This window comes from Vombatus ursinus, unplaced genomic scaffold (genome assembly GCF_900497805.2).
Source record: "Vombatus ursinus unplaced genomic scaffold, bare-nosed wombat genome assembly UNPS02014863.1, whole genome shotgun sequence".
NCBI lineage: Eukaryota > Metazoa > Chordata > Mammalia > Diprotodontia > Vombatidae > Vombatus > Vombatus ursinus.
In genome coordinates, this window is record NW_020954641.1 from 7,042,102 (window position 1) to 7,058,190 (window position 16,089).

The 16,089-nt window shown below is 40.7% G+C and overlaps 1 protein-coding gene across 1 annotated transcript in view; it reads right to left on the bottom strand.

Annotated features, from left to right (window-relative positions):
* ERGIC1 (endoplasmic reticulum-golgi intermediate compartment 1) overlaps positions 1-16,089 on the bottom strand; it is a 155,433-nt gene that overhangs the window by 64,176 nt on the left and 75,168 nt on the right. Inside the window, exon 2 of the mRNA XM_027841913.1 lies at positions 8,645-8,706. Coding sequence (XP_027697714.1) covers positions 8,645-8,706 — 62 coding nt within the window. The remainder of the gene's footprint in view (positions 1-8,644; positions 8,707-16,089) is intronic.

The window sequence follows — 16,089 nt, forward strand, 5'->3', positions numbered from 1 at the left end:
CATTTGGTCCCATTTTACCTTTCCAATCTTATCTTCCACTACTCCTCTTCAGTCACTCTAGACTTGGGTCACATTGGATTGTCTGCTGTTTCCCAAATGTGTTAAAAGAGCTCCTGCCACCCTGCGTTCACTGGTCCCTTTGCCTAGAATGCCCTCATCTCTCCTTTAATTTCCTTGGTCCTATCCATCCTTTAAGGTCCAGCTCAAATGCCTAAGGTCCATAACGCCTGCCCTGATTCTCCCCCAGTGAAAAGTAATCTCTTGCTCCTTTGACCTCACAACTGAATACCTCTGATATAGCACCTTCACATTCCATCTTGTTCCAACTGTTATGTATATATGTGCTTCATCTCCATCACTAGACTGTGGCTCCATGGCTCATTCTTACTTGTACCCCTCAATGAATAGCAGAGTCCCTTGCCATGAGCATAATCATTTTTTGTTAAGTCAAATGGAATGCATGAATGTATGAACAAACAAAAGCTTGGAGGTTGACATACAAACTGAAACTGCTTCAGTTATAATGACTTGGGAAAGACTTCATGGGTTGGGGGTTTAATTTCAAACTTCTTTCTGTTTTGGTTTATAACCTGATCTGCTAGACACAGCTAATTTTTAAAAAATAAAACAAAGTACTAGAACCTTCTATATTTTCCCCCTTACAACCTCATTGTTCTGCCTTGTGAAAAATAAATTGAATGGAACAGTTTCATCCTTACTGAGAAATAGCATGGCATAATGAAAAGAGCCCTGAACTTGAATCCAGGTCTTCTGAGTCTTGGTTCTGCCACTTTCTAGCTCTATTATAGTAAACAAGGCACTTAATCCTCTTTGGGTTTCAATTTACTCATTTGTAAGATGGGAATAAAGCTTACACAGCCTACTTCACATTTATGGGGAAAGTACTTTGTAAAGTGTAAAATTAAATGAGTTATTAATAGTAACAATATTAGTAATCTTGCTTTAAGTGTGCAAAATAGCAAGTCACATCAAATTCTTAAAAAGATATTTGATTTGGTAAAATTGTTATACTCCCAAAATAAAGGCACGTTTTATTTAAGGAGAATAAAGATATAATAAGTTACTTTTGCTAGTATATTATTTCCCCTGTCTACATATCCATCCTAAGCTCTTAACTATCTTCAAATTTGGAAAAAGGAGCAGGATAGGGAAAAAGTCCTCTAATGGTAATGTGAGTGTTCTGTCCAGAGAATGTTGCCTGTCCTAGATAATTCCAGCAGTAGTTTTTGTAAAATACAGTCGGTGTAACCATGAACTAATAGTCTCAAATAGGGAGGTAGTGAGTACTTTCAACTAAAAGGTCTTCTGATGCCTAAGGCTTTTATCAAAGCTTTCTCAATCCATTTTTGGTCAAAAATCTAGTGATCTATGACTGGCCTCCCAGAGTCAGAGACTGACTCAGATTCCATTCAGGGATGGTTACCACTAGGGGAAGTTACATCAGGAGAACGGCTGATGATGCCATGGGCTGGAGCCCAATGGAAGGGATCTGGGGCTGGCTCACCACAATCCAGAACAGGAAAACCTCATTAGATATTTCCCTACAGACATGTTCTAATCAAGCTCAGCTGGAAATATACCTTTGTTGGTATAACTCCTGCATTCCTCTTGAACTGAGTTGACAGTCAAACAATTGCTCAGTTCTCTGAGCTCTGACCCTCTGGAGTTAGTTTATGGAATCTCATAGAATCAAAGACCATTATTAGAGATGGGAAAAAGCCTCAGCAGCCATCCAGTCCAATGCCCTTATATCACAAATGAGGAAACTGAGGCACAGCAAGAAGTGAATTGCCAAGGTCATAGCATAACAACCCATTCCTCTGAAAAAATTCAGTGCCCTTTCCATTACTCTGTTCTTGGACTCTTTCAAGCCAGTAAGAGTGGACATGTTTGCAGCATTTTAAGGGTTACACTAGAACAGGTGCGTGTTTTAAACCTGGGGTCCATGAGCTTTTGTATTTCAACATAATAGGCTTTCTTTGCAATCCTAGGTATTTTATTTAATGCATTTAAAAACACTATTCTGAGAAAAGACCCATAAGCTTCATAGACTTCATAGACTGCCAAAGGGATCATAACAGATGAAAGGTATGTTTAGACAATCACTAAAGATCCTTTCAACTCAGATTCTGTGTTTCACCACGCACTTTACATATATCATTCCATCACCAAAACAACTTCTGAGGGATATAGGTGAGCATTATTATTCCCATTTTACAGATGAAGAAAGTAGGGCTCAAAGAGATTTAAACAGAATCTGAGGTGGAGGCAAACTCCCTCTGGAAGGAAGTTTCATGTGGAAGGAAAATGAGTGGGGATTTAGAGTGAGAGTGGGGGAATGAAGAAATGAAACTAGCAGAAATTTCCATCTTCCTTTCTTCCTTCAATCCCTGGCATCCAGAGAGGCAAAACTATATATCCTCAATAAGGTTGTCCACGGTGCTGACCATTCATTCAAAAAAATATATCTTGGATACCTATGTGTCAAGCACTGTGAAAAAGACAGGGAAGGATCTGTCTCTGCCCTCCATGAATTTATGACCTAGTTGGTATATATACAAATAGCTACAATACAAGGCAGTATTCCTTCATTAAACAAACATTTATCAAGCATCTGTTACATGCAAAACATAAAGTTGGAGGCACTGGGGCTATACAAAGGTTAGACAAGACAGACCCTAATCTCATGGAACTTAGTCTAGAAGGGGAAGTGAGATGAAAACATAAGGTGACAATACATGATAAAGGGAGAGATGTAAAATGAAACACTGTGTGAGATACAGGGGGAAAGGTTATAATCAGTGGGGGAGATCGGGGAAGTCCTTGGAGGAGGCAGCATTTGAGTCAGTCCTTAACATATAGCGGGAATTTGAATATCATACAAGAGTGTGAACTTTGCTTAACAGCCAATAAGGAAATATTGAAGATGTTAAAATAGAGGAGTGACATGATGAGATTTATCTATAAAAATGGATTATTCTGGCAGTGGTATAATGGTTGAAGAGTGGACCTGAGAAGACCTGTTAAAAGATTCCTACATCAGTCTAAGCAGATAGTAATACAGTAGATGGTAGTGGGACTAGAGGTGAGGGGATGGATGTGAGACTATACAAGGAGAATCTACAAGATTTGCTAACTTACTGGACAGAAGGAAATGGAAAAGTTTCAGACATGGGGGAAAAGGATAAATGGTGCTGCCATAGATAAAGAGAGCAAAGGAAGGAAAAGCAATAAGTTTCAGAGGCAAATGACCTCTGTTGGGACATGTTGATTTTGAGGTGCTAGTGGGCCATACAGGTAGAAAAATCTTGTGGGCACATGGAGATGAGTCTGGAGAACAGAAGGGACAAGACTAAATATTAAGACTGAAGGTGATAGTTGAAGTCATGAGAATGGCACTGACATTAAGAAGTTAGGAAGAAAAGGAATGAAGAAAAAAGACAGAGAAGAAGCAACTGGCGAGGAAGAAGAACTAGGGACACTTCATGTTTCTGAAACCAAGAAAGGAAGGAGTACTACCAGAAGGGGTAGTCAGCATATTTCTCTAGAACATTTATTGCAGAGAAGCCAAAAAGGATGAAGACTGAAAAGGGCCATTGAATTAATCAATCAGTAGATTATTGGTGATATAAAGGGATCAAGATATAGAGCTAGAAGGAATTTTAGAGGTCATCAGTCCAATCCCCTCATTTTAGAAATAAGGAAACAAAACCTCAGAGAAGGTAAGTGATCTGCCCAAAGTGGCACAGCTAGTAAGTGACAGAGCTGGGATTTGGACTCTGGCTCTAATTCCAGTGCTCTATTCACTGTACCACATAGTCAGACCCATGAATCTTAGGACTGCCCATTCATCCAATCAACAAATGTTTACTAAGAGCTTTCTAGGTACAGAGCACTGTACTAGGCTGCCATTATCCTGTACAACATTTAAAAGTCCCTCCTTCTAGATGACACATTTCACAGAGACAAGGCCTGAAATCCCCAAGCTTGTTGCGTTCTTCCAAGAGAGAGCCCAAAGAGCTCTGGCACTTGAATCCCAGTAGTGATAAGATTCATTCATCCAACAATTTCAACAGACATTTTTGTTCAAACAATTAAAATACTTGTTGGAGTCGTTGGTGGGACTCAGCTGTGCTCCCTACCCCACTCCACCCTATACTTGGGCTGCGAGGGAATGAATAGCAGGTGGCAAGGCTCTTGCTGCTCACTGTCCATTCCATTCCCTTCAACAAATGTCAGGTGTGTATACATGTAAAGCATCATCCTAGGCTCTAGGTATATGAAGAAAAAAATGGCAGTACTTAAGGACAGTACCTTCCTTAAGGAGTTTACATCCTACTGGGTGTACAAAGAAGTCTTTAAAGAAGACCCCTGGGGCAGCTAGGTGGCGCAGTGGATAGAGTACCGGCCCTGGAGTCAGGAGGACCTGAGTTCAAATCTGGCCTCACACCAAACATTTGTCACATACTAGCTGTGTGATCTTGGGCAAGTCACTTAACCCCGACTGCCTCACTTAAAAAAAAAAAAAAGAAAGAAAGAAGACCCCTGTCATACTTATGTAGTGGGTATCTGAAATACTCCCCAACCTCCTCAAAAATCTCTCATCCACTCCTCTAAACATATTATTCCTTTTGAGAAAATTTGCTATTAAGTGAATGGGACCAAATACAATCAATGAGGTTTACTGTGGTGGTCCCATTCACTTTATAGCAAATTTATACATAAAATTATGGGACTGTCCCACTGCCTAGAACTCAAAGACTCCAATATTCATTAGATTAATGGCCATCAATGGATAACCATTAAGAAAAAAACTTTCAGGAAATGAAAGATTTTAGACTGATCACCAGCACACTGTTCTGGAAAACATTTTTGATCCAGACAGACAAGAAGGTAAGAGTCATTAACACTCCAAGAAAACAGTTTCAGGAGACAGGTTGGGGCAGAAGTACAGTTGGTAGTAGTAAAAGCAGTGGCTCCAGGCTTTTTTGAGAAGCTTGGCAATACAAAACAAAGAGGGGCTGGATAGAGGAATCTAGAAAAAGGTTTTTTCTTTATGGCCAGGATTCCTGACCATATTTAAAGGCAAATGAAAATGTATAAATGGCACGGGAGAGACTCAAGACACATGACAAAAAGAATGACTCTTGGACCAGAGGCCTGGAGATGAGATGGGATGGAAGCATAGGCACAGATGGGACATAAGTCTTAGCAAAGAGCAGTACTCTCTCTTCTGTAACTGGAGGAAAGGGAGAGAGGGTGATGATGCTGAAAGATTATGATGACTAGAAGAAAGGAGCAGAGGGAGTTTATGTCAGATAGCCTTAATTTTCATGGTAAAGTAGGAGGCCAGATCATCTGCTGGAAGTGTGGGAGTAGGCAGTCACTGTAAGGAATGAGAGAGTCTTTCTATACTACCCTCATTGCCTCCCTGTCAGTCAAGCAGTGGGGTGCAGCTAACATTATGCACTATGTTTCTGGTTATGTCTATAACCAAGTGCTAAATGAGAGGCCCAGACAACGAAGGCTATGGGAATTCACAGGAGTGGAATAATAATAACAACAATAATAATGATAGTAAAGCATTTAGCTAGCCTTAAAAGTGTTATCTGTTGGTTATCGTCATCTCATTTGAGATGAACAAAAACCCTATGAGGAAGATACTGCATATTATTACCCTCACTTTAGAGATAAAGAAACTGAGGCTCAGAGAAATTAAATGACTTGCCTAATGTCACACTGGGGCTAGACTTAAGCCCTGAATCCAAGTCCAATTCTCTATCCACCATAGTGAGTTGTCTCACTAAAAGGGAAAGGAAGGAAACAAGCATTTATTACGTGCCTACTATGTGTTGGGCACTATGCTAAGCACTTTAGAGATATTATCTCATTGTGGTCACTGTGGCTTCTTGCAAGAACTTAGACTTGAAGGATGTGTGGAATGTAGACAGCAGTGGAGGCAGAGGGTGGGAGGCTGCATTTAAAGCAGGGGGACAATGCATGTTCCAGAGATGAAAATGAACACATTATACATACATTTCATTTCAGTGAGTCAAGAGGGAAGTTTGAAAGGAATATGAGATAACACTGAAAAGCAAGAATCATGGAACAAACAATATAAGCACTGAATGAAAAGATTATCTAGCCCAACCTACTTATTTTAGAGGTGAGGAAACTGAAGACCCAAAATTTGACTAAAATTATACTGCAAGTTAGTGGCAAATCCAGAATCCAGATCTCCTGACCCCAAGTCCATGGCTTTTCCTCTTATAAAACACAGAGAGCCAAAGTGGTACAGAAGAAGAAGCAAGAGCCCGACAGTGAGAGGACCTGGGTTCAAATGTTACTCCTGAAGTTTATTACTTGTTTGACTGTGAGCAAGGCATTGGGGGAGCTACGTGGTATAGTGAAGAGAGTGTGGTATTGGAGTCGAGAAGGCTGGAGTTTGAATACTGCTTCAGCTGTTCACCAGCTGTGTAAACTCGGAGCAAATCACTTAACTCCTCAGTCTCAGGGTCATCATTTGAAAAATGGAAATAACAGCAGCACCTTCCTCACAGGGTTCTTGTGAAAATCAAATAAGACGAGATGTGTAAAAAGCACTCGCACACTCTTAGGAACTATTACTATTACTATTAGCTGTTTGTAGGACCATTATATATTATTGATTTCCCTGGGCCTCAGTTTCCTCTCCTATGAAATGAAGCAGCTCGAGTGGGTGGCTTTTGAGGTCCTTTCCAGTTCTATCTCTATGATCAAGCTGGGACTGGAGAGGACCTGAATGCTAGGCTGAAGAGTTTAGATTTTATTTGGAAGCTAGCAGAGGGTTCTGAGCAGAGGAATGAATACATTATAAATTCCACAAAGGTCAGTACTGGGTCTCATTTAATTTTTGTATAGCCCACAGTGCCAAGCGTGGTGTTCTGTACATAAAACAATAAAGGCATAATGTTTGTTGAACTGAATTGTTCAATGACATCTCTTCCTCTATAAAGTTTCCCTTGATCTTCCTACTTTTAATTCTCTTTCCATCTGCCAATTACCTTGTATTTTCTTATCTGTGTACATGCTGAATGCACCCATTAGAATGTAGGCCCTTTGAAGGCAGGGGTTGTCCATTTTTTCTTTGTATCCCTTCCCTTCCTTTGTCTGAATTTATCTCTCCCCTAACACACATGGGTGCTAGGTATTAATACATGTTTGCTGAATTACTTAATGAGTGGAGGTGTATGAAGAAGGTTAAGGTAGCTACATTCTTATCTTGACTGTGTGGCTAAAATGAAGAGACACATATGGGCTATGATTCCTCAAATGCACAAAAATCTTAGTCTCAGTCCTTTAGACTGAGAATTGGGGGAGGAAAGAGACAAGGGAAAGAAGAGGAAACAGTACCTTCCTCAAGGAGTTTACATCCTACTGGATGTACGAAGAAGTCTTTAAAGAAGACCCCTGGGGCAGCTAGGTGGCGCAGTGGATAGAGCACCGGCCCTGAAGTTAGGAGGACCTGAGTTCAAATCTGGCCTCACACCAAACACTTGTCACATACTAGCTGTGTGACCTTGGGCAAGTCACTTAACCCCGACTGCCTCATCCCACCACTGTCTCCTCCCCTACCCAATCTATCCAGTTTTAAGGAAATGGATTAAATGGAATGGAAAGAATGGGAAAGAAAAGAAAGGAAGAAGAGAGAGACGTTGAACTGGTCAGGAGTGAGGTAATACAAGGAACAGAGAGGGACTGCTACTTCTCATGCCCTAATCCCCAGTCCTCTTGCCTCAGATATTGAAGTCCTTCACATATCAGACAGGTCAGGAGACTAGGGTTCTATTCCTGGTATGGTCTCTAACTGGCAGAGTGACTCTGGGCAAGTCACAGGCCCTCCCTGGGCTTCAGCTGCCTCGTCTGTAAAATGAAGACGTTGGACCAGATAGCAGCTAAGATTCTATGACAGTCCGCTGACTACAATAAGAATCCAGAAGGCAAAGAAATGACACTGGCCCAAAATGACCCAAATCCACTTTATTCTCTGGGTCTTGGTTTCCATATTTGCACCCTATGTTAATGTGAACCACTACAATTACTAACTAATGAAAGGGGATTGGACCTTCTAGGGTCCCCTCCAACTCTGGATCTTATGAAATACAATATATCAAGTGTTTTCTGTTATCCTCTCATCTGTTAACACCAAGACCACACAGGGCTCCTAGATACAAAATGGTAGACAGTGTTGGTGGCTCTCACAGGCTCAGGAAGGGTTCAGATGCCTACTGGCAGCTAGTCAATAGGAAGCGTGAAGTGTGGACATAGTGACCACCAACACATCTTTACTGTCAACTAAAGTCTGACTTCCAGGGGAGGGCGTGCATCTTTCTGAACAGGACTGGAAGCACTGAGGGAGCGCTGTAGACCACACATAGTGTCTTTGAAAGGGCCATGAAATGGCTCTCCAGCTAAGAGCTGGCCACCATATTGCAAGAGATCTCTGTCTCTTTTCCCTGTCTTCCTTTTCAAAGTCCCTATAATTCCCAAGAGTAAAAAAAGGAGGTAGGGAAAGAAGGGTGTGGGTACTGGTGGAAGACTGAAAGGGGCCGAGGGAGGCAAAGGAAGTTAGACTGGTACTCACTGATGGCCCCAGTGTACGTTGGCTGCGTGAGGTCTTTTGGTACCTTCCGGTAGATGTCAAATCTGAAAGGAGGAAAAGCAGCAGGAGTGAGCCATGCAGGACATTTCAATCTATCACTGCCCCATGGGACTGAATGGGGCTAGTCATTTCCCCCTTTGGGATTCCAATCCAAACATGATCCTTTCTGCGGTGAGGCACAGGGGGTTGGCAGGGAAGGACAACAATCATCCTTTCTGAATGTTCATACAATTATATGACACTTCCTCTTCGGTTTCATCTTTCCACCATCTTCATCACTACTTTCCTTTCTCTCTTCCTGCCCAGGCTCAGCTCAGGTCTAGGTCAATGATAAAAATATATTTGGCAAATTCCATATTTCAGAACCAACCTAACTCTTCTGACTGCCGAGTGAAATTATTTCTCCCCCTTAGGATTTTTTTTGGGGAGGGAGATGGAGCAGGAGGTGGAAATGAGACAGATGTGAATTTATGAAAGCAGAGAAGATTCCAGGGCTCCTTTTCATCAAAACCTAAGGGGAGGTTTTCACAGTACAAACCTCAGTTTTACGAAGTATTAACAAAAGCACCCAGGAAATCTGGTGTGTGTGTGTGTGTGTGTGTGTGTGTATGTATTATAATTTTTAAAATACATATAATCTAAATCTATCTATAATATACGTAGGCCAAATTCCTTTATTAAGGTTAATAAGAATAACAGCAGCTAACATTTATATCACACTTATTATGTGTCAAGCATTGTGCTAAGCAAGCACTTTATAGTATTTCATTTGATCCTCACAATAACCTTGGGAAGTAGGTGCTATTATAATCATCCCCATTTTACAGATGAGGAAACTGAGGCAAAGAGAGGATAAGTGACTTGCCCAGGATTATATTGACAGTAATAGTAAGTGCCTGAGGCCGGATTTTAACACAAGCCTTCTTGACTCCAGGTCTAGTGTTCTGTCCGCTGTGCCATCTATGTGCCTGTCTCTAATATAAAAGGCTGGTGCTTCTACCCTTTTTTTATTGTGAAATCTACGAATAATACCTCTCATACCGCTAAAAGATCACTGGTATCCATCCTTGTCTTTCCACCCACATGGTTGGCCATTACCCTAATTTAGGCCCTCACCAACATCTCTCACCTCGAATACTGAAATAACCTTATAAATAATCCTTCTGCCTCCAGCCTCTCCTCTCTTCAATCTGTCCTTCATACAACTAACTGCCCTAGTAATCTTCCTATATACACTTCTAACCATGTCACTCCTCTGCTTAAAAGTCTTTAGAACCTCCCTCAGTCATCCTTATCACATAGAGCAGTGGGCTTATGGGGGAGGGGTAAAGGGAGGAAGGGCACTGAATTACTGGAAGAGGTTCATGCATTCATATGTAAATCCATAAATAAAACAAACATCCTATAGACTCAATGTCTTGCACATTTATGTATAAATTTTTCACACGGATTTAACTCCTGTTCTGATTAATAAAATATATTAATTTTAAAAAATCACTGAATTAATAAGAGCTTGGTATCATTCATTATATGTTTTCTCAATCAGAAGATATTAAAAGTGCAATTACTATCATATGGGGGAGTTGGGAATAATCTGACATTAAAAATGGGTCCTTGATGATGAAGCATGCGACCAATTTTCTGACAGAAACATGATAGAGAGATGAAGAATGAGACACACATTTTTTGGACATGGCCAACGTGGGAAGTTAATTTGCCTGACTATCCACATCTGTGACAAAGCTTTTACTTTTCTCTATTTTCAGCTGGGGGTGGGCAGGAGATGGTGATTAGAAGTGGGTTCTTGTCTACCATCCCCACCACCCACACCCTCCCTAATGAAGAGAATAGAAGGAAGGTTGGAAGGACTCACAATCAGGGCAGCTTGAAAGTGACACATTGAATTTATTATCTTTTAAAAGAAAAAACTATACAATAGATCTGCAGTTTTATGTACACTTCTCTCCTGCTCCAATGTAAATGGAGACATTAATTTCATTAGGGGTTTGTTAAGTTCAAATAAAAAAAAACCCACAAAATAAGATGGAAAAGGGGGTTCTCATACCCTAGGCAAGTCCACTTTCAGTACTCTAGGCAACACTTTAATGCTATTGGTTGCAGAGAAGGTGATTCCTCAACTAGTCAGAAGTAACCTGCCCAGAGTCTATCAATATGTGTCAAAGATAACACTTGAACCCAGAACTCCAGGACTCTAAGACCGGCCCTCTCCACTTGACCACGCTGCCTGGGGTGCTGATTCAACCTTCCCACTTTTTGCCCTTCAGTCTGGCAGGAGAGAAAAGAACATACCAGGCTGGTTTGTGAGTGGTGGTGGCAGAGGGCATGGAAGAGAGCCAGTTGGATAGAACCTGGATAGAACCAGCTGGAAGAGAACCTATTGATAAGCTATTTTTGTTCTTCAGGAGAAGGCTGTTGACTATAGTGGAAAGAATTTATTTTAGGAACTTGAGTGGGCAGGTCCTCCAAAGAAGGGAGAAGAGAATAGGTATATTTCAATTCAACAAGTATTTATTAAGTACCTAAGTATTTATTAACTACAATAAATACAGATACAGTTGGTCAGTTAATAAACATTATTTTATTAATGTTTTAAGGTATTAAGCACCTACTCTGTGCCAGGCATTGTGCTAAGTGCTAGGGATATGAAACACAGTAAAAGACAGTCCTTCCTCTTAAGATGTTTGAAGTCTAATGGAGAGATGATATGAAATCAATTAGGTACAAATAAGACTGTATAATGATAGATAAACAGGAGATAATTAACAGAGGGGAAGCACAAGAATTAAGGGGGATAGGGAAAGGCTTCCTGAGGAAGGGAGGATTTTAGCTGGGACTTGAAGGAAGCCAGGGAAGCCAGGAGGTGGAGATGAGGAGGGAGAACATTCCAGGCATGGGGAACAGCCACAGAAAATGTTGGGAGATGGAGTGTCCTGTTCAAGGAACTGCAAGAAGCCGGTGTCATTGGCTCAAAGAATACTTGAGGAAGGAGGGGAGAAGAGATTAAGGTGAATGAGGAGGGGTGTGGATGGACAGGAGATTATGAAGGGCTTTTAATGCCAAAGCGTGGATTTTTGATTTGATCTTGCAGATGATAGGGAGCCACACTGGTGTTTAGTGAATACCTGGGTGACATGGTCAGACTTGTGATTTAGGAAGATCTTCCCTTTGACAGCGGAGTCAAAGATGGATTGGAATAAGAAGAGACTTGTGGCAGGACAACTCACCAGCAGACTACTGTGATAATTCAGGCATGATGTGATAACAGCCTGTACCAGGGTGGTAGAAGTGCAAGAGAACAGAACAGGTCATATGCAAAGGGTGTTAGGAAAATAAAATTGATAGGCAAATCTTGGCAACAGATTGAATATGGAGGTGAGAATGAGGAGCTGAGGGTAACACCTAGATTTCTTTTTTTTCTTTTCTTTTTTTTTTTTTTGCGAGGCAGTTGGGGTTAAGTGACTTGCCCAGAGTCACACAGCTAGTAAGTGTCAAGTGTCTGAAGCCGAAATTTGAACTCAGGTCTTCCTGACGCCAGAAGCCATGCTCTATCCACTGCGCCACCTAGCTGCCCTGACATCTAGATTTCAAACCTAGGTGACTGGGAAGATGGCAGTACCCTCAAAAGTAATAGAGAAGTTAGCAGGAGGGGAGGGTTTAAGAAGAAAGATAATGGGTTAAGTTTTGGAAATGTTGAGTTTGAGATGTCTGTGAGTCATCCAGTTTGAGATGTTTAATAGGCTTTTGGAGATGTAAGACTGGAAGTCAGCAGAGAGGTTAGAGATGGATATGGAGATTTGAGAATTATTAGCATAAAGATGACAACTGAATCCATGGCAGTTGATGAGATCACCAAGTGAAATAGCATAGAAGGGGAGCACAAAAGGACGCAGGATTAAGCACCATGGGACAACCCACAGTTAGCAGGCATGATCTGGACAGAGATCCGTCAAAGGACAGTGAGGAGAGGTCAGATAGGCAGGAGGAGAACTAAGAGAGAATAGTGATATGAAAACCTAGAGATGAGACAGTGTCCAGAAGAGAGTGTTCGAAGATGTTAAAGGCTGCAGAGAGGTCAAGAAGGATCAGTTGAGAAAAAGTAATTGGCTTTGGCAAATAAGCGATCACGTCCTCACCCTCAATAATCGGACATCCCATTTTAAAGGTTCTAACAATAGAAAATCAATGAATATAGAATGACATTATAATACCCTGGAAAGATAATCAAGGTGGGGGATCTATAAGCGATTATCTATGAGAATATATTTGTTGTTCACTCATTTCAGTTGTGTCCAACTCTTTGTGGCTCCATTTGTGGTTTCCTTGGAAAAGGTACTAGAGTGGTTTGCCATTTCCTTCTCCAGCTCATTTTGCAGATGAGGAAACTGAGGCAAACAGAATTAAATGACTGACCTAGGGTCACACAGCTAGTAAGTGTCTGAGGTAAGATTTGAACTCAGGAAGATGAATTTTCTTGGCACTTTGTCCACTGAGCCACTTAGCTGCCCTTATAAGAATAAATGGATATTAGGAAATAGTCAACATGGCTCTGTGAGCAGACCACTTGGACTATGGACTATTTATGACTGAAGAGCAGGGAAGGAGGACAGCCAGATGATGGGGGGGTAATACAAAAAAGCAGCATGCTGATGGAAAGAACCACACCAGACTTGAAATCTAAGGGCATGATTTCAAATCCTGGCTCTGTTACTTGCTACCATTGGGAAAATCTTGTTACATGCCTTTGAGCAAATCACTTTTCTTCTATGGGACTCAATGTCTTCATCAGGAAAATTAGGGGTTTGAACTAGATGATTTCTTACTTCTAAGGTTCTATGGGTCTAAGGAATCTAGTTTGATTACCTTGGGACTCTAAATTCCCACCATCATTACAGTCACATTGACAGACCTGGAAACCACGATATATCAATGTGTGGAGAAGAGGAAAATAAACAACTTTTAGATAGCCCTTGAGACTCATCAGCCTGTGAGTTGGTGGTATAATTTTAGTATTCCTGTTTAGTAGATGAGGAAACTGAGGTTCATTGAAGTGACTTGTTCTACCCTGGGTCAACCAGCTTATATAAGTGCCAGAACTCAAACTCTGACCTTCTGAAAGCAAGCCCAGGTTCTCTTCTCTACCTCAAACCACTTCTATACTCTGGCTTTTAAGCCAGTATTCTCTCCATTATATAATGCTACAATAGCCCATGGCTCTAGGGTCTATTCTAAGCAATTTTTTTGTTAATGACTTTGATGAAAGCATTAAAAAGATGCCTATCAAATATGAAGAGGACACTAAATTAGCTGGAGACTCTGGGTGAGACAGGAACAATAACCAAATGACATTGAGTGACTCAAGAATATACAGTACTTTGCTGAAGAAGATGATATTCAAAAGGGCTAAAAAATCCAGTATCACAAACACAGGCTGGAAAAAGAGATGGGCTCCACAAATGCATAATATAAAGAACTTGGAGAGAAGGGTGGGATGTTACAACTGACCACAGAACAAATGAATCAGCAATACAATGCCACTGTGACAGAGGCCAGCAGGAGACAAGGATGAATTAATAGGGCTATGACATGCCAAGGGCAGGAAGTAATCCTTCCACTATGTTCCGCATTAGTCAGCGCCTCCTTAGAGTAGAGTATCGTGTCTAGCTTTGGTCACCTCACATTAAGAAGGATGCAGACACACCGGATACGTCCTGTACAAGAGCAATCAGAGTGATCAATGGGTTGCGAAAGAGGCTAAAGGAAATGGAGTTGTTCAGCCTGGAACAAATTGCTTCATTCCTATTATCACCAATAACAGTAACAATGACTCCCATTTAAATCTGGCCTTTCGAAGTTCACCAAGAGCTTTCCTCACAACCTACAGAAGGCAAGATGAAACTCAATTACAGTAATAAGGAAGATGGAGCAGAAGGTGTACACTCTTTGCCCTCCAAAGACCAGATGGGAAGAAACAGGTTTAAATTAAAGCAGAGGGCATCTCAATTAGACTTAATATTATGGCTGTAAAGACAATAATAACCCTTCCAGTCCCTGTGCTCATTGTTCAAATAGCTAGTTGTAGCATTTTACCCACATGGCTCTTTCCTTCACAGACTAAAACATGCTCACATCTTAGCAGATGGCTTGCTTCAACCACAAGAACTCTGAAAGTCCATCATGCAGGGACCAACCTTCTAGCAATGTGTCTTTCCATACTTGTCCTAGACCACAGATGACAGACACAGTCTGTCAGTAGACCCATACCCACCTAACTTTGTAGTCAGTCAATAAGCATTTAAGTGCCTACTATATGCCAAGCACTCTGCTAAGTGCTAGAAGCTGGTAGCATTCATTAGAGCTCTCACTATGTTGAACTTAGGGTCATTCTCCATATCATGATAAAGTATAGGAAAAGCATTTTAGAGAAGGAATACTAATACTAGTTTATGTGTATATAGAACTGCCAAGGTGTACAAAAGAATCTTTTATACATATTGTCTCCTCTGATCCTCAGAACAACCACGTGAAGTGAAAAAGACAAATACTACTGTCTCCATTTTATAGATGGGAAAACAGATTGATACATCAAGTGATTTGCCCAAAGCTCTGTGGCTAATAAATAGCAGAGTCAGGACCTGGACTTGGCAAAATAGAAAGAGCAATGGATTGCAAATGGAAAATCAGGTCAAAATCCCAGCTCTGCTATTTACTAGCTGTGTGAATTTGGGCTCATTATTCTACTTCTTTGGGCCTCAGTTTCTTCATTTGTAAAGTGAAAGAGTTGGACTAGAACATCTTCAAGGTCCCTTACAACTCTAAATCCAATGCTTTTTCTAGCTCTTCTGTTCTGCGTAAGAAAAAGTCACATAACAAAGAAAATGGTATAAAATATACAACTTGCCTTCTAGTTTATCAAATAGATGAATTTTAAAAGCTTTGTTAAAAAAAATTTAACATTTAAAAAAATTTGTGTTCCAAATTCTCTCTCACTCCAACCCTCCCTAATTCACTGAGAAAGCAAACAATGATCCCTGAAGTCATGCAGAGCATATTTCCTTATTAGCCATGTTGAAAAAATAAAATAAAAAAAATATATATATGCATTTTACTTTCTTTTTTCAACATGGCTAATAAGCATATATATATATATATTATATATGCTTTAATCTACAGTTAGAGTTCATTAATTTTCTCTCCCAGGCGAGGGATAGCATTTTTCATCATGAGTCTTTTGAAATTGCGTGAATCATTGTTTTGATCAGAGGCTAGGTCTTCCATAGTTAATCATCTTTACAATATTGCTGTTCCTGTGATCAATGATCTCCTGGTTCTGCTCATTTCACTTTGCCTTATTAGTGCCCTACCCACTATGCCCTACAGCCATAGGCTGCATCAAGAGAAGCAAAGGA